The sequence below is a fragment of the Leptosomus discolor genome, chromosome 1 (genome assembly GCF_034619465.1).
Source record: "Leptosomus discolor isolate bLepDis1 chromosome 1, bLepDis1.hap2, whole genome shotgun sequence".
Taxonomy (NCBI): Eukaryota; Metazoa; Chordata; class Aves; order Leptosomiformes; family Leptosomidae; genus Leptosomus; species Leptosomus discolor.
In genome coordinates this window covers 1,005,073-1,022,384 of record NC_141391.1, presented here as the reverse complement: position 1 = coordinate 1,022,384, position 17,312 = coordinate 1,005,073, and the positions used below count along the sequence as shown (strand labels likewise).

General features: G+C 47.4%; 1 protein-coding gene across 2 annotated transcripts in view; it reads left to right on the top strand.

Moving 5' to 3' along the window:
• GDPD5 (glycerophosphodiester phosphodiesterase domain containing 5) overlaps nt 1–17,312 on the top strand; it is a 106,256-nt gene that overhangs the window by 65,792 nt on the left and 23,152 nt on the right. For both annotated transcript variants that reach the window (XM_086481587.1, XM_086481588.1), the window contains exons 3-7: nt 564–657; nt 1,333–1,392; nt 4,169–4,267; nt 6,422–6,515; nt 10,149–10,294. In XM_086481587.1, coding sequence (XP_086337713.1) covers nt 564–657; nt 1,333–1,392; nt 4,169–4,267; nt 6,422–6,515; nt 10,149–10,294 — 493 coding nt within the window. The remainder of the gene's footprint in view (nt 1–563; nt 658–1,332; nt 1,393–4,168; nt 4,268–6,421; nt 6,516–10,148; nt 10,295–17,312) is intronic.

The following is a 17,312-nucleotide window of genomic DNA, read 5'->3' as shown; positions in this document are numbered from 1 at the left end:
GGGCTGGGAGCAACCTGGTCTGGTGGGACATGTCACTGCCCGTGGCAGGGGGTCGGACTAGATGGTTTTTAAGGTCTCTTCCAGCCCAAATCCTTCTGTGATGCTGTGATACAGCACAGCTATGCACAGCAACACTAATCCTCGGTACTATCTCTATATGGTATTTATTAGTCTATGAGCATGTGGGACAGTGTTGGATCTATTGTTTAGGGAAACACCAACACACGTGGGGATGCTTTTCTCTTGTTTGTAGGGAATGTTTTTTTTTTTGGAAAGCTCAAGCCCGGGTCCTATATGATTTCTTTTTGTTTTTTTCCCCAATGTAACGTTGTTGCTCTGTTTGACATAATTGTCCGATTCCTCTTTGCAGAGTTAATTTCCCGTGAGAGATCAAAGCACAAACACTGGGTTTTGTTTCAGTGTGACATGTGCTTTTTGCTGCCTATCTCTTGTCTGCACAGTGGGGACGGAAAGACTAAATTTTCTAAAGTTTTGTCTAATCCTAGTGAAGTTGCTATGATGTTGAATCTCTCCTTCATCTGTACTTCACACTTATCTTTCAGGTTTTTATATAACCGAATGGGATATTGGAGCGACTGGTCCGTTCCAATTCTTGTAACAACTGCTGCTGGCTTTACGTACATTACGGTGTTGTTGGTGAGTAGAACAAAATGCCATTTCCTAGAGGTTTGTGCGTTGGTTCTAAAAAGGTCATGAACTTCTCAGCCCACCTACAACTTGAGCAATTTTCCTTTCAGAAGTGATTTCTCTCTTCCTCTCTCTGTCTTAGCGTTAAGCTGCCTAAAATAAATGCAAAGTGAAAAAATGCCTGGTCTTTGACCTCAGATGATCAAGAGCGTAAGACACAACCCCCCCCCCCGATACTGGTGGTGCAGTTGGCCTGAGGAGAAATAGAGCTCTTGTTCCCCGAAGTATGGCCCAGTTTCCTCTTCAGTGTATCTGCCAGTCACAAGTGAAAGTTGTTTCCCCTCATCCCAGGGTGCTGGGACCTTCGAGGTGGTGTCCATTCAGGGAGATGCTGGTACCTGGCGCCATGTAGGCACCGCTTCGTGCGGTGCCGGGAGCCGTGCACCCACGGACCAGACTCTCAACTCGCTGCCTCTTGGAGGCCAAAGTCTTCCCCTCCACATCTTTGGCTTTGGAGAGGATCTGTTTGTACAACTGAGCTAGGTGGTGTCTGCTGGCCCATCCTCACGCCAGCCCTGCTTTCTGCCCCTGCCTGTTTGGTTATCTCTTTGGATGGTGATGTGTTCCTGCATGTTCAAACACTTAAAAGTTGCTTGTGTGTGACTCTTGATTTGTTCCTTCCAGATACTAGCACTATGTCACATAGCCGTGGGACAGCAAATGAACCTGCACTGGCTTCACAAGGTAAGTGACTCTTCTCAGCTTGGAAGCGAGCAGGATTTCAATAAAACGGGAGTCTGAGGAGCAGGTGGTGTACGTGGCGGTCCCTGTTATGGTCTTTTTGGGAAGAACAGAAATAGATGTCTGTGCTGCATGTGTTCCCATCTTGGAGGACTGAGCAAATTGCACAGTAGGGGCAGTCAAAGCCGGGGGACAAAGACTTTGGTGAAATGCTTTGGGGTCTCTGCTGACAGAGGGCCCACTTCTGGAGACTGAGAAACACGAGATCATCGGAGCAGCCTGACTTTAGTCTCTGCTCAGCGCAGTACTCCATTGTGAACCTCTCTGGTGCTCCTTTCTGTGCTGAACTCAGCCCTGGAGGAGGGACTGAGCGGATGTGAAGCTGTTCAGGATGTGCTTGGAGGAACTGACTGGAAAAACCATGTGAGGAGATGTAGGTGTTAAAACTGGGAGCGTGCAATGTGCAGGTTGTGGTCTGCTGGAACCCAAGGAGGTCCTGGTTTGTACGTAAGGCAGTTTGAAAAATTGCTGTGAAATGTATGAAGATGCTTGGAAGATGTTTGGAGCGCAGAAGGGGAGAGGAAGGTTATGTAGCAAGCTGTGGGGAGAGACAGCGCCAAAGAAAATGTCTTGGCAGGATTCGAGTGTAACTGGCAATCTGCTAACAGGTAATTAAGGGGCCAGTCCTGAATCTGCCTATACACAGCTCCTCCTGAAGTGGATTGCCCTGCACATGACAAGGTCTTCCAGGATCAGAGCCTGAACAGATGTACTACCCCGCAGGACAGGGAGAGCACAGACCTCCTCGTGCTCTCTCTTTTTTCCTACAAACTACAGAAATTATACTTCCTTGGGAGGAGGAGATGCATTGCAAAGAGGGGGTGGGGGCCATCTTAGCTGCTGCTGGAAAATAAATCGTCGATTCTTGAATATAACATATGTTTCATCACTGGGGGAAATGGTATTTTTCAGACACGCTGCAGGTGGCTGGTGGGTTTGGATGAGTAAGTCCAGAAGAGGAATGTGTTGGTGGAGATCAGTTAGTTCTTGCCTACAGAAACCCACCCTTCCTTCCCTTCTTCCAAAAAAGTCCACCTTTCATTACAACTCAGATGTGTGTCTCTCTTCCCTTCCCCACACCTCCCTCAGCTTTCTAAGGAGGTTGAGATAAGAGACTGGAATAAGTTAGTATTTTCTTTTCTGCAACTGTGCTGAGTTACCTTTAAATATAGATCAAAGCACGTGGGAAAGGCTGGTATGTGCAAACTGCAAGATTCCTCCCAATTTTCTTGTAAGCCTGCAAAAAGAGCTGAGGATTATAAGCCAAGTTGGAGATGATGGCAGGAGGAAATGATGGAATGGAGATACACTTGTGTCCTGACACACCTCTGTGCTGCTCAGGGCAGCGACACCAAGGGGAATTAGGGGTGTGCTGAAGGAATCTAATTGACAAAGCCTTCTGTTGCTGCTGAATTTGGAGTTCAGCTTTTGAGGGGGGTATAAAATGGATCAAAAGTAGGTTCAATGCAGGTTGCGTGCGGGTGTTCCGCTCTGGCAGGTGGCCCAGAGATCTGACTGCAGGATGGGGGAGCAGAGTGACCCCTGTGTGCAAGGCCCAACGGCAAAGTGCAGTTGTCCACTTGCATCGCTTGTCTAAGGTATTAAGTAAACCTGAAATCGGTCTAGAGGAGGCGTCCTGTGCATCCTAGATGGTCAGTCCAGTATCAGCTGGCCTTTTCTGCCCACGTCTCCTACACAGATTTCAGATCTGGACAGTACATGGCTTCAAGGCATCCTTTGAATCTGGCGGGTGTGTGGAACAGCAGAGACTGAGATGCCAGATGGAGAGGCAGAGAATGGAGAACTATTTTTTGATAGCCCAAATTTTACAGCTAGAGTTACTTCTATGGCAGTTTTTGATGGTTTGAACTTCTTACCTTCAAAGTGGAGGTGACGTCTTCTTTTTGACCGCTCTGCTCAGACTTCTGTGTGCTTCCATGGGGAGGGAGAGGGAGGCTTTGGGGAGGTGGCTGATGGACAGAGTCTTGGTCTGCCATCTCAGTTCAGCTGCTGTCTCATCCAGAGCCTCTTCTCAAGACACAGTAGCTGTTATAACTGCTCTGTCAACATGGCTTGGATGCTGACTGCCCAGTTGTTGCCATTTCAGACCCTGGTGAAGTCATGTCCACGCACAAAGTTGTACTTGAACCATCTCAAGATGATTGCTTAGTGATGGGGCTGCATAGCCTTGCTTGCACACACGTTCACCCTTTACTGAAGTGCAATTTTTGATGTCTGTTGGGGTTCATGTCCGAACAGAGATGTTGGACAGTCAAGTCGAGGAAAGTCCACCAACCTCCCATAGCACTGGTGCATCACAGGCTGTTGCAGCAGGGCTAGGACAGTCTGGGATCACCTCCTGAAGTTGCCTGGCAGAACCCAACTTCCATTTAATCTGGTTTTGATCCAGTTTGTTGGCAAAGCAAGTCACCTCATCTTTCCATACCTTTGGCCACTGTGGGAAGAGAGTGAGAGGTCATCCATGAGACATGTGTTCCTGGGACTATTTAGTCCAGTGTTGTTTATCTACAGTGGGGGGAAAAGGGGAGGTTATGCTGGGACAGCACACAAACCCAACCTCTTTCCTTATGAGTCCTAAGGCTATTTGTTTTGGACCTTTCGGTACCCACAAAAGTTTTCTTTCTCCGTTTCCCAATCTGTAAAGCTTGTATGATGATGATATGCTCCAGTAGGTAAAAACCTCTCGTATTTGTTGCAGATTGGCCTGATGACAACCTTGATAACTACCGTGGTGACCATGTCATCAATAGCACAGCTTTGGGACGACGAATGGGAGATGGTATTTATTTCATTGCAAGTAAGTTGTCTACAAGGATGCTTCTCTGGGTGGGGAAAGGGGCCAATGCAGCTACGTGTCATAGACTTTGTGTCTTTCTACTGTATAAAACCCTGTCTTTGTCACTCCCAACATTGAAATCTTGGGAATGAGAAAATAGACAGCAAAACTCCCGTGATGTCCTCAAGGCCACTGTATCACTTTGTCTCCATCTCCTGGGCTCTTTCCTTTAAACTCTAGGGCTTGGCTGCAGAGTTTGAAGTGGAAAATACTGAGGTTGGGTGTGACTCATAGTTGCTGGAGGAGACAGCAATTCCTCCTCTTGGTTTGGCTAGAAATGCTCTGTATGTTGGTCTCCAGACCTGGAGCATTGTGCTCTTCCCAGTGCTAGGGAAAAGTAGTCTGTGTCTGTTTTTACATTGCACATAAACTTACATATATCTAAAAAAGAATGCGACTTCTGTGCTCTTGTCCTGTTGTAAAAGAGCCTTGTCGTGTGCTGCAGGGCTCTATAACTATTAGAGGAAAATAGTTAGAAACTTTTAATTTATTCATAGACCTGCTCTCTCTTCCTTTTTTTCCCTCTTCCTCAAAAAGGGGTCCAAAAACTACTTTGCCCATGAAAGGCTGGAGAGGTTTTATTGGTGATCACTGCTGTATATTTGGGAGTATGCAAATATACGCAAATACTGGGAGGAAAAAAATAGCATTCACACAAGTGACTAACATTTCTCAGAAGTGCTTCCCTTTTTCTTGCTTTTTAAAGCTTTAGGCAGGCAGTTGGAGAACAGAAGTGTGACTCAGAGGAGCCATCTCAAACTTTCTCTCATGTTGATACACAGTCCAGTGTGTTCAGAGAGTCATGGAACAGTTTGGGTGGGAAGGGACCTTAAAGGCCATCTGTTCCAGCCCCCCTGCAGTGAGCAGGGCTGTTTTCCACCAGATCAGGTTGCTCAGAGCCCCGTCCAGCCTGACCTTGAATGTTCCCAGGGGTGGGGCATCCACCACCTCTCTGGGCAGCCTGTGCCAGTGTTCCACCAGCCACATTGTGAAAAATGTCTTCTTATATCTAGTCTGAATCTCCCCTCTTTTAGTTCAAAACAGTTACCCCTTGCCCTATCACTACAGGTCCTACTAAAAAGTCTGTCCCCACCTTTAAGTATTGAAAGGCCACAATAAGGTCCCCCCGGAGCCTTCTCTCCTCCAGGCTGAACACCCCCAACTCTCAGCCTGTCCTCACAGGGAGCTGCTCCAGCCCCTCAGCATCTTCGTGGCCTCCTCTGGACCCGCTCCAGCAGGTCCGTGTCTGTCTTGTGCTGGTGCCCCCAGAGCTGGACGCAGCCCTGCAGGGGGGTCTCACCAGAGCGGAGCAGAGGGGCAGAATCCCTCGCCCTGCTGGCCACGCTGCTCTGGGTGCAGCCCAGGAGGCCGTTGGCTTTCTGGGCTGCCAGCGCACGTTGCCGGCTCATATTTAGTCTTTCATCCACCAGCACCCCCAAGTCCTCCTCTGCAGGACTGATCTCCATCCCTTCATCCCACAGGCTGTGTGGAGACCAGGACCTTGCACTTGGCCTTGTTGAACCTCATGAGGTTCACGGGGGCCCACTTCCTGATCTTGTCCACGTCTCTCTGGATGGCATCCTCTCCCTCAGGCATGTTGACCCCACCACACAGCTTGGGGTCTGTAAATTTGCTGAGGGTCCACTTGGTCCCACTGTCTATGTCACTGATGAAGATATTAGGCAGCACTGGTCCCAATATGGACCCCTGAGGGACACCACTTGTCACTGATCTCCATCTGGGCATCGAGCCGTTGACCAGTGTTCAACTGGACTGCAAGAAATTTAGAACTTCATGGCACCAAGAGCCTTACTTGAATTTGCCTGTGTCTAAGCAGGCCTCTTCCAAATGTCTGTGCTATTGGGTGAGCTCTTCCCCAAGAGGGGGTTTAGAGCTTTCCTGATTTATCTTCATAGTGTCCTGAGTGTGGAAGGCAACGGGAGGGTTTGAAAGAAGAGACGGTCAAAATAGACTCAGGAGCTTGATGTACAAGTGGTGTGAAATACCACTGGAAACAGTGGTCTGGTGCACTGTGGAGCCTGCAAGATCAATGAATTTGCAAGGTGCTGGGGCGTTTGTTACTGTTTTTTCCTCTCCTGTTCTTGTGTCCTGCAGGCCACAGCCCCTTTCTTGCACATAGGAGCGCTTGCGGCGGTCACGGCCCTGTCATGGTTGGTAGCGGGGCAGTTTGCACGGATGGAGAAAACCAGTGAGTACTACTCGTGTCCTTGCGTGGTGGTCTGGGGCTGGTGGGGGGCTGTTGGGTCCTCCTGTTGGGAACCAGCTGGCAGGAGGCAGTTCTGGTTCCTTCCCTGAGCTCAGCAGCCTCCAGCTCAGCCACGGTGGGGAAGTGGAGGCTCTCCTGGAGTAACCTGGCTGAAACCAGAGTGGGTGAATCTGGCCTGGGGCTGCATCCAGATCCCCTGGCTGCTACTTCGTGGTTGGAGGTGAAAAGGCTGTTTTCAACGAGGCAGTGAACAAAAGCATCCAGATTTCTGTCAGTCTGCTTTGGAAAACTTAAATGCACCCTCCACAGCTAATGCGTTGTGTTCTTCTCTGGTTCTTGTAAGCACCTCTCCCTTCCCCATCTCCTTGGCTCTTGTTCACCTCCTTTTCTAGGTGTATCTGGGCTTTTGAAAGCCTTCATGGGCTTGTTGCAGTGGCACCTAGAGGGCTCAGTAGAGAGCTGGTCCCCTGATGGTTAGGTGCTTCCTTAAATGCACGTTGAGACATGGTCCGAGGTCTAAGGGAGCACGGTGGGGAAGGACACACTGAACCCAGCTGCTCTTGTTGATGGTCCTGTCCACTGAAATAAGCTCTCCCGTGCATCTCCCCTGTCCCACCTCGTTGCTAGTGGCTCTCCCAAACCTGAGCTGTTCCTCCAGGTTTTCCTGTGAAACAATTTGGTCCTTCAGTGCCCTCAGAAGTGTTTTTCTTCAGGGCATTCATGGATGTTCTCAGACATTTGTGCCAGCTCCAGAAAAATTATTTTAATTGGTATTTAACCTGCAGCAAAATACAAGCCCTGGAAGGATTTGGCAGCACTTGCGAAAGACTTCCCAGAAGTGGGAGTTAAGAAACAGTCTCTGAAGATGGAAAGATTTTGATATCCAGAGAGGCATTTCAAAGGAAGAATTGCTCTGCCTGAATTTATAAATATGTCAATAAAGCTGTACCTGGTTCTTCTTAAATATGTTCCAGCATGTAATTAGGCTGCCAGTTGAGGGAGGATTTGTGGTTATGCCTAGGGCAGAGACTGCATGTGCTCCTTCTGAATTCCTCCTACTTTTGCTCTTGCAGCTGAGTTCCCTGAAAATGGCTTGTTTGTTTGCTTGTTTTTTAATAAGCCAGGAAGCTGTTTTCCTTCTTTTTCTGCTCCTTGGTTGGGGTTTTTTGTTTGGTTGGGTGGTTTTTTTTTTAGGAAAAACATTCATGTTTCCTATACCATTGTATCTTGAAGTTATTTTGGGGTCATTTGACTTGTGAAAGGTATCTCACCTGGAGGAGTTTACAGACTTTTTGGTACTGATATATTGACTTGGCGGGGTTAAAAATGGAGAAGAACTGAAATCTCTGTGAGACCTTATAGTCGCTTGTAATGGGAAAATAAGATTTCAGTCACTAATAATAATCTTTCGGAAATAACCAGTGCAGCTGCAGTCATTGGTGCAACAATCTGTTCGTGTCATTTTCGAGGTAATCTTCAGCAACTGGCTTTTTTTACTGAGCAAATTTAGCTTTTTTTTTTGTTGTTGTTCCTCTTTTGCTACTTTTTCCAAACTCGGTGAATAGAAGTTTCTTGAATACCTATGGTGTTTTAAAAGGTAGTAGCTTGTTTTCAAAGCTTGTTTCTGAGGTCAGATGGAAAACATTGGACTCAAAGCATCCCTGGAAGCCTTGAGTATCAAACGACAGTGTGAGAAACATACTCTGCCAGGAGCCTGAACCGGGCTGGTGTGGTCACGAAGAGCAGGAGGAAGGGAGAAGGAAGGCTTGTGTCTAAATGTTGTCGTTGGTGTTGTCATGTTGTAGAAAGTGGGAGCTTTATCTGTCTTACTTGCTTGGCTTGGCTGGTCACCAGGAGAGCTGCTTCCATACAGACTCTCCAACCTCAAATTGAACAGTATGTACGTCGCTTGTATTTCACGCACGTATTTCATTTTGGGGGGGTTTTGTGCATGGTCTTGGTACCCGTACGCATGGCTGGGTAAGGCCTCTGGTTCCATTTTAACATGGTCTGTGACCCATGCCAAGGTGTCCTTTCCTTGTGGGTGCAATCCCATGATATTTGGAAGCCCATGCATTTCACGTGGTGCTTGCCTTCAGCTTGAGTCGGAGCTGCTTAATCCCTAAATGCAGCACCAGGGAGGAAGGGACCAGATTCTTTGCGCAGCCTGAGACTTTGCCAACAATTAGTTGATCCTCAAAGCCTGGTTGGTGCGTGTTGTTCCTGGGGTGAGCGAGAATTGGGTCAGGATAACGTCCTGTGCCTGTCTGGAGGGTTTGGTGCTGGTAACTCACAACTCCAGGGCATTGTACCTTTATGGTGCGGGACACAGCGTGAGCTCACTGAGCAAGATGCCATTCTGTTCCTTGAGTGCTCTGTGGGTGATGGATATCCCTTCCAGAGAGGAGGAAATATTAGCTGGCAAAGTTACTACCGTTACTTTCTGGCTTGTAGGAACATGTTTGAATGAGGCTATTGGATGCTGGAAGCAAAAAGCAGTTTGTTTATGTGTGAAACCAGATCAGTTGTGGTCAGGACCAGAGCTGGGCTGTTCTGTCCTTCCCCTAAAAAAAAACCACGCACCTTCTCCATCTTGTGTCCATGGTAAATATTTGTTTTAAAGGGTTTTTTTGGAGGTTCTCCCTTGAGTTCCAAAGCCTTAATGAGTTTGAAAAATAAATAATAATTTAAAAAAAAAAAGAAAAAAAGTCTTACGCTTTGGTATCTGAGGTTTCAAGTGACTCCAAATAGCTCAGGAGTTCAAAGGTGCCTGTTGTTCTTTGCGAGGCATATGTGTCTGCTGGGAGCAAGGGATATTTCTGTTGTGCTGCCAGCGCCTTTGAAAGATTCCCGGGTATTTTGGACTTTGTGAGAAGTCGCTGGTAGCCAGAGGTGGGTGGCTGAGGCGTGGCGTGGGAGGCCGGACTGCTCCTCTGGCCCCAAGCGCCACAGCCGGCATCCTCTGTGCTGCGTTCGCCAGTCCTGTAGTACTGTTGCTTGCAGAGACCCTGGGGAGTCCAGCACCATCATAACCCAAGGATTTATTTAAACGTGTCCAACTTAATCAGTAAAACATTCCAGCAAATTAACTCGGTTCTGGCTGGCACAAATCCCTGGTGCAGAAGCAGTTAAAGTGGCCTTACCCTGGCTGAAACGGGCGGTGTTGGTGAACCACCAGTGTAAACGCAAGTGATGTAAACCCAGGTGATATTTAATGCACTGACATGATGCTGTGACTTATTTGTAGATACATTTAACTGGGGATCTGTTTCTGCTGTCAGGCAGGGCAAGATTTGGTGCTGTCCCTCCCAAAGGGCTGGAAATCAGCAGTGTTTGGGGCTACATTGCTGGGACTTTAAGCAATTCACTTAACTTACGTTACAAAATGAAGTGAAGACCTCCCTCAGGACTTGAGCAGCTCTAAGAGATATTTTTTTTTTTTAGGTAGAATATGTTTTTCTCTAAACACAGACTTCTGCTGTTGTACTAGGGTCAACGGCTGTAGGCCAGTCTTCCCTCTGGAGGAAGACGAAGGTGTCTTGACTTTGCTCCTGTGGTGTGAGGAGGTCTGGACCAACATTTTTTCCAGCTCTTTCTCTCTCTTTTCCGTCTCAGCTTCTCAGATGCTGATGTTCACTGCATACCTCGCAGTTGTAGTTGCACTTTACCTCGTCCCCCTCACCATCTCATCCCCTTGCATAATGGAGAAGAAGGCTCTGGGACCAAAGCCAGCCATCATAGGTCACCGTGGAGCACCGATGGTGAGTAGTCTCTCATTATTAGTACTGTGTTTTCTGATTCTTCTGCCTGTGTGACGGATGGTACTGGATCTGATGGTGTCCAGGCTGCTCTCCAGAGAATATAGATGACAAATACAAATTTGAGGCACCCCTCCTGGCTAGAATTAGTGTGGTGGTACATCCGTACATGAACCCAGAGTCAAGTCACGCCCCAGATGTTCTAGATGCCTCATAAACAAAAGGGCAGCCCTTGCCTTGCTCGGGGTGGTTTGTGCCATCGCGTTTTTCTGGCTGCCAGTTCTGCTGGTTTTTGTTCTCCAGGCTGGGTCCTTGAGCTGCAGCAGAAGTTTGTGATGGTATTTTTGGTTTTTTTAGAGTTTGAGGCTCTGTCTTCGTGCCCTTTTGCAGGACCTCCCCAGCAGTCATTAAACTTGGCTTACAGCAAGATGCCTTGGGTATGTGGCAATCTGGAAAAACAAACAAACAAGCTGTGCTGACCCTACATGACCGCGCGGTACTCTTGCGTTGCAGGTCGTCATGAGACTGGGTGAGGTGATGAAACATTCCTGTCATCTGCCTCTGGGTCGACCTTGAAATCATAATCATATAGTCCTTTCTTTTCCAAGGTTTCTGGACGTGTCCAGACCAAAAGTGAAGCCTGTTGGTTTGGGCACAGCCGTGGGCTTGGATAATACCATCCTGTGGTGTTTGGACACACATTGACCTCAGTGTCTGGTTTGGGTGCTTCTGTATGTAGGTCTGTGGCATAGCTGTGCCTCCATCTCTCTCTGGTTCATTGACTTCAGAAAAGGCAGCATACTGCAGTGTAGGCACTGGTCTTGTGAATGTTTTGGGGTTTTTTTGGGGGGTGTTTTTGGTTTTTTAGGGCATGCAACTAACTTTTTTGCTGACATTCAAAGCAGAAACCTACATTTGTATAGGCTGTTAGAACCTATTTGTCAGGCTGGAGCATGCTTGAGCTCCTCTCAAAGTCCAAGAGTGCACACTAGGAGTTTACTAGTTGAGACAAACACCTGTCATGACACAGAAGTATTTTATTTTTTTATCTTTATTTTTAATAATATCTTTCTTTAAGCAATCTCTTGAAATACCAGCTTAATTTGCATCACTCTTCTAACTATACTGCCTCTGTGGGTGGCAAAACCAAGTTCTGGGCATGATAAATGCTTTTTCCTGTCCTACTGGGTTTGTATCGACCACGAAGGCCAGAAGAAACCAAGTGAGAACCTGTGCTCTGCATGCTTTCTGCATGGCAGCAAATCACAAAACCTGTCAGGAGGTTTTATTCCTGTGGGGTTTCCAGGCCCGTGTGCCCCCCACAGCCTTCCAAAGTAACTAAACAGCAGACAGCTTTCTTCTGTCTTCCAGATAGTTTACGCAAACCTTATCTGGAGCAAGGCTCCCAGCAGAGACTTGGACCGTTGCTTTGCTTCATGTTCTTCCTTGGAGCCAGCAGACACTCTTTGAGATCTGGAAAAAACCCATCTGTGAAGATGCTGCTGCATGGTTAGGGTGCAGGGGGCTGCGATGGTTGGTCGAGAGCAGTGGTGGAGATCACTCAGCGCTGCATGTGGAGCTGTGGCCCAGGTGTTGCTCAGCAGGGGGCATCCCTCCCCTTCACCTTTCCCCAGTACCCAGAGTGGGTTGTCTGTTAGCAGCAACTGGTTTGCTCTGGAGCCCACAAGAACCAGGATCAGAGACTAGCAAGCCTTGTTCCAGCCTTCAAGCCATAGCCTGCGTGGCCCACGAGGAGCAGTAGGTTTATCAAACTGCTTTGCCTTTGCTGTATGTGTGGTGAGTGTCCTCCGACTGTGCCCTTAAACGCCAAAATTGAGGTGGGATCAGAAACATGAGGACCAGAGAGAAGCGGTCAGGACTTCCTTCTGTACTTGCATCTATGCCCAGATTTTCACTACATCAAATGTTACCTTGAATTTAAAGAGTTCCGCCTACAGGGCAAGTCTTCAGGTTGTGCTAAGTCATACCTGCTTGGAAAGTACTGATTTTAAAGCCTTGCCAGAAGGCATTTCTGCTAACAGGGTCTTGTTTCCCAGGGCCGCTTGCTGTGCTTTTGCTGTGTGTAGGTTTAGTTTGGAGAAAGGGCCAAGTGGAGCTGGGGAGGAGGAAAGAGTCCAGAGAAGAGTCTGGGGCCTGGGCTGTAGGACACAGACATCCTGCCTTGGGCAATGTCGAGATCAAAAGTCTGCAGAGCCTGGGAAGTGGGGACCTGAGGTGAAACTAGATCTAGTGGGGCTGGAGATAATAAAAAGGATGCAATATTTGCCTCTAGATCTCCTGAAGCAAGACAAATATGATTTGCTGTGCAGATGAACGTGTTCCCTGATAGAGCCTGATCGCTGGTTGCTTCACCTGTCTGGCAGGACTGGGTCTGTAATGCTGCGTTTGCATGTCCCACGCTCCCTTTACACTAGAAAGACACAACTGAGTGCTCTTCTGACAAGAGCAGGCAAAGGAGATCCGTGGGGTGGCTGAAGAAGCTTGTTGTCCTGAAACAAAGGATTTGTTGGGGACCTGGCATATGGTGTATTGGGCAAAAGGTGGTGACGTGGAGAGTTTCCCAGGAAAGCTGGGGGTGTGTGCACGTGCTGGGGGACACTGATCCATCAGGGCGCGCAGCCTGCACCTCAAACAGGGGCAACGCTCTTCCTTTGCACTCCAGACCCTGCTTTCTTCCATCCATGCACTCACCCTGTCTCTCTTCTGCCCCTTTAGGATTTTTTAAAGCAGCATTCCTCACGTCTGTGTGAGTGCAACTCAGCTGCTGTCCTTGTTCTCTGGAGGGAAAAAAGTGAGGAACAGAGGCCATATGGCTCATATAATTTGTCTCGAAACACTGTAAGAGGGGAAAAAGTCCTTGCATTTTAAGTAGCAAGAGAAAATCAGAAGCCATCCTGGCATCTGTACCTAGATGAAGTGTGGCTTCTTGTGGTGCAGGAGAGCTGCTGGGTCCCCACGGGCTGACCATTTGTCTGTAGTGCTAGTGCTCCTCCAAGCAATGTCCCTTTGTCATCATCCGCTTTCCCCACAAGCTTTAATTCACTGCTAGGAAGGCTCTTCTGCACGAGTCCTTCTGCCTTCCCTTGCCTAAATATCACCCAGTCTATGCTGTGCTAAATGTCCACTCCCACCAGGGTGCTATCCGAAAAACCTTTCTTTTAGCCGACATTTAGTTAATCAGTTTCTTTTCAAAAGGCTCTTTTAATTATGCAGCCTTCAGATCTGTTTCAGTCTTTCGGGGCTCCCATCAAGAGACCATGAGGGTGGTGGCAGCAACGTGCTGGGAAATGAGGGTTCCAGCCTTTACTTGTTGTCTATTGGTTTGAAAGGGTCATGTCCTGATGGGTACAGGAATCATCTGACACCCCAAAAAATCGAATGGGGTTCCCTGTAAATTTTGCATGTTGACATATTAACCTTCTCAGATGGCTTTATGAGCAGGTGTCTGTTGGTTTTGGTCTTCCATCTCTTTTTATCCTTCTTACAGAAATGTAGTTGCATTTTTGTCTTCAGTGGCAATAGATTTGACTGTCTTCTCCCTGTGATGGCAAATACGCCACTTATGCTGAGGATAAGCCACAACAAGGGTAGAAGGTAAAAGCTGGGACCAAATCTGAGATGGAAATGAGGAACTTAACCCAGAAAGACACCAACTTCTACTGCCATTTGCATCTTTAACATCTTCTCCCAAATGTCTTTCCTCACAGGGTGCTTCACGCTGAGGCAGGTTGTCTTTGATTTTTGGGCTCTAAAGAACGCGCTGTCTATAATGTTGAATCCTACTTGCTTTTAGGTTGTTCGTCCTAAATATATATTCCTTATAAAAACAATTAGGCTCGTCATGATGATCTCAAATTGTAGGTAAATCACCCGAAGGATTAATAATAGCAAGGACTTATCTGAGCGAGACACCTATCTGTCTCCTTGGGAAACCTTCGTGAAGGCTGGGAACCCACCTCCCGTTCCTGGGACCAAAAAGGTCCACTGGTTTTTTAGACCAGTGTTAGTCTAAAAACACTCAGGCTAACCCTATGGAAACCATCCAAGCATGTCGAGGCAAGAACAGCTCTTGATTTCGGACCTGGAGGCTACGAATAGCGTGGAAAGAAATGCTCTTGGCAAACCGCCCATACAGCAGGTTTTCGGCGTGTCTTAGCAGTACGAGGAGAGACTCTGCTGAAACCGCTGTCCGTGTGCCACGAGGCACGCGGCGCTCGTGCCGTCGAGCTCCTTCCTGCACGGTGGACGGTGTCCATCCCCTGGCTGAGCGCCGGCGCTGTGCCGGGAGGAGCCTTTCTCGGCGGTGCTGACTCACCGGCTTTGCGCAGCTCCGGAGTGGAAAAGTACCCTTTGGTGGGACAAAGCACCTTGGTGGGCAGCCAGCGCTTGGGGTTGGCCTATTGGGTTGTTGCATGGGACGGTTTTGCCTCCACAGGGAGCGTGTCGTGCTGCTCCTGGGGAAACTTCCAGCAAATACAGCCTTGCACACGTGGAGCTGCGGGGTTCTTTTATACCACCTGAAGGTGAAGCCTCAATATATGCTGGTGTTCTCACAGAGATGCTCTTTTGTCATCTTTTGGTGCCAAATAAGTATGGAAACCATAACAAACACTTCTGGTTGGAGTTGTGGCTTATTGGAGAGCTTTCAGCTAACAAAGAAGAGCTAGGGATTTCTTTCTGTTGGTTTGGAGGTTTTGTATTCTTGGTCTTTTTGAGGGCCTTTATTTCATCTTACCTTGGGTACCAAAACTTTGCCACAACCTGTTTGGGAGGGGTTTGTTTTGTTTTTTTTGTCAGGGCTCTGAAGTGCTTTGGTTTGTGCTGCTGAAATCGAGCAGCATTCGGTTTGCTGTATGTCTCATGCACACCCACATGTTAAAAATACAGCAGCTAACCCGTCTGCTGGTCTGATCGATAGTAAGGAACGATCACAGTTGGCATCAGACCTGGAGAAAAGCCTGTGGTCATCGTGATAAATCTACGTAAGATCAGGTGGTCTTTCATTAAATCAAGCTTCAGCTTTTTTTGTCTGCAGTACAACAATAATGAGGTCTCATCTCCTGTTACTAGTTATTACACTTCTAATGGCTTTTTGCTTATGAGTTTATCCTGTTGTCCAAGGCAATCCTTTATTTTTTTTTTTCTCTTTTTGTTTTGCACTTTTCCCCTTCCTTTCAGTCTAGCTGAGCTGTTTCCAGAATGCTGGATATGAGCGCTCTCTAAAATACCTAGAATTCCTAGAGATTAAAGATACATTTTATTTTATTTTTTAAACAGTATTGGTGTTGCCTTTTATTTTATTTTTAAACAGTATTGGTGTTGCCTCACAGTCACCTGGCATGATGGGACACTAATGCTGAAGCCAGTGTACTGGCGGGTCCTGTACTAAGTCCCATACAGGGAACTTCCAAAGGGCATCTTCTTACAGGAGGAAAACATCATTTTTGAGGTATCCCCCTAATCATGCCTTGTGTCTTTAGTCCACTTATTGGCTTATGAGGAGATTGATACTAAAAGGAGAGATAAAGGAGGGAAAATGTAAAAAAAAAAAAAAAAAAAGAATAAAAATAAAAAATAAAAATAGAAAATTAAAATTATGCTCGTGTTTCCAAAAGGATGAGAAAATATCCTCAAAGCTTGTTGATGAAGCAAAGATCAAACCCTTTAGTGCAGCTCAGTGCACAGTGCCAGAGGCGTCCAGTGGCTGCGGTTACACTTTGGGACAAATTCAGTTCTGTGCAAGCTTCTTCGTCAGCCTCCCCAACAGACAAATGATGCAGGGATTTATCTTGGTTTTTTTTTAAGGCCTAGCAAGGTGGCTAATTAGGGGAAAATACAATGTAGTGATGTCCAGCTGCAGCATGGCTATGCTGCTCTAACTAGCACGCTTTCATAATCGTCGTTAAGGAAGTTCCAAACCTCTTGACTCCATTTGCAATTGACTTCTGAGCACAAAAATAGTCAAAATCAGTTTGTTCATGGGTACTTTTCTAGAAATGACTTGCTGTGTCTCTCTAACAGGAAGAAATGCAGGGTAGCATGATTTTTCGAAGGGATGAGCCTATCGAACCAAATGGAAAGAAAAGGAACAGCTCCTAGAAACCCTGTACAGGGTCTGCCTGTGGCTTTCAGGGGGTGTTGGCGTGGTTTATGTAGGACAGCGGTCTTGGGGTGAAATCATTGCTTTGTGCCCCAGGGCTTCTTTCACTTCAGCACTGGTTCCTTAAGAAATGGACTGTATCCAGTTACACTGCAGTGCTGCAAACCTGGATTCACATTTTAGATATAACGTGCCTGTACGTGTTGTATCAAGGAGGAAACCCGTCAAAGAAACTGGAGGGAGACAGAGAGAAACAAGCAGAAAGATTGTTTAGTTACTACAGTTTTGCTGTAAAACCTTTCAGCACTCATCTCAGTAAGTAATTTCTGTACCAGCAGCTGTCCTGCTTAGAGACATCTCTGCCCTAAACATGCTGAATTTGGGGCTTCAGCTCCCTCTTTCTTGGAGGGAGACAGAAACAGGCCGGGATGATGGAAATGCACGTTACTTGGATTCTCTCTTTTCACAAAAACCTCACGTTGTAAAGGACATGAACTCTCGGTACAGATTGATCCTGCCTCTACAGTGGTCCCAGGGGAACCTCCAGGGGTAGGCAGCATCTGATTTTAGGAGAGAGGGTTAAATTTGCTGTCCTGTCTTTCTGGTTGACCTTTGCTGGCTGGTGTCATTGGTGTCAGTGGCTTGTTCAGTCCCCTCAAGGCTAGGATCGGCCGAGAGGTTTAGCAACCAGGGAGGACAGCTTTCTGCATCGATGATGGACTCATTTGGAGATGCAACTATTTATGTCAGGGTGACTGGCTCTGGCCAGGTTAGGAGCTTACCTGCCACATGCTCACAAGAATGACGTCTTTGCCTGGAAGGCTTATAATCTGCTTTTCGAAAGCTTCTGGCACACGGGGAATTGGGCTGTCGAGTGGTCGCGTTGTGGCGTTACGGAGG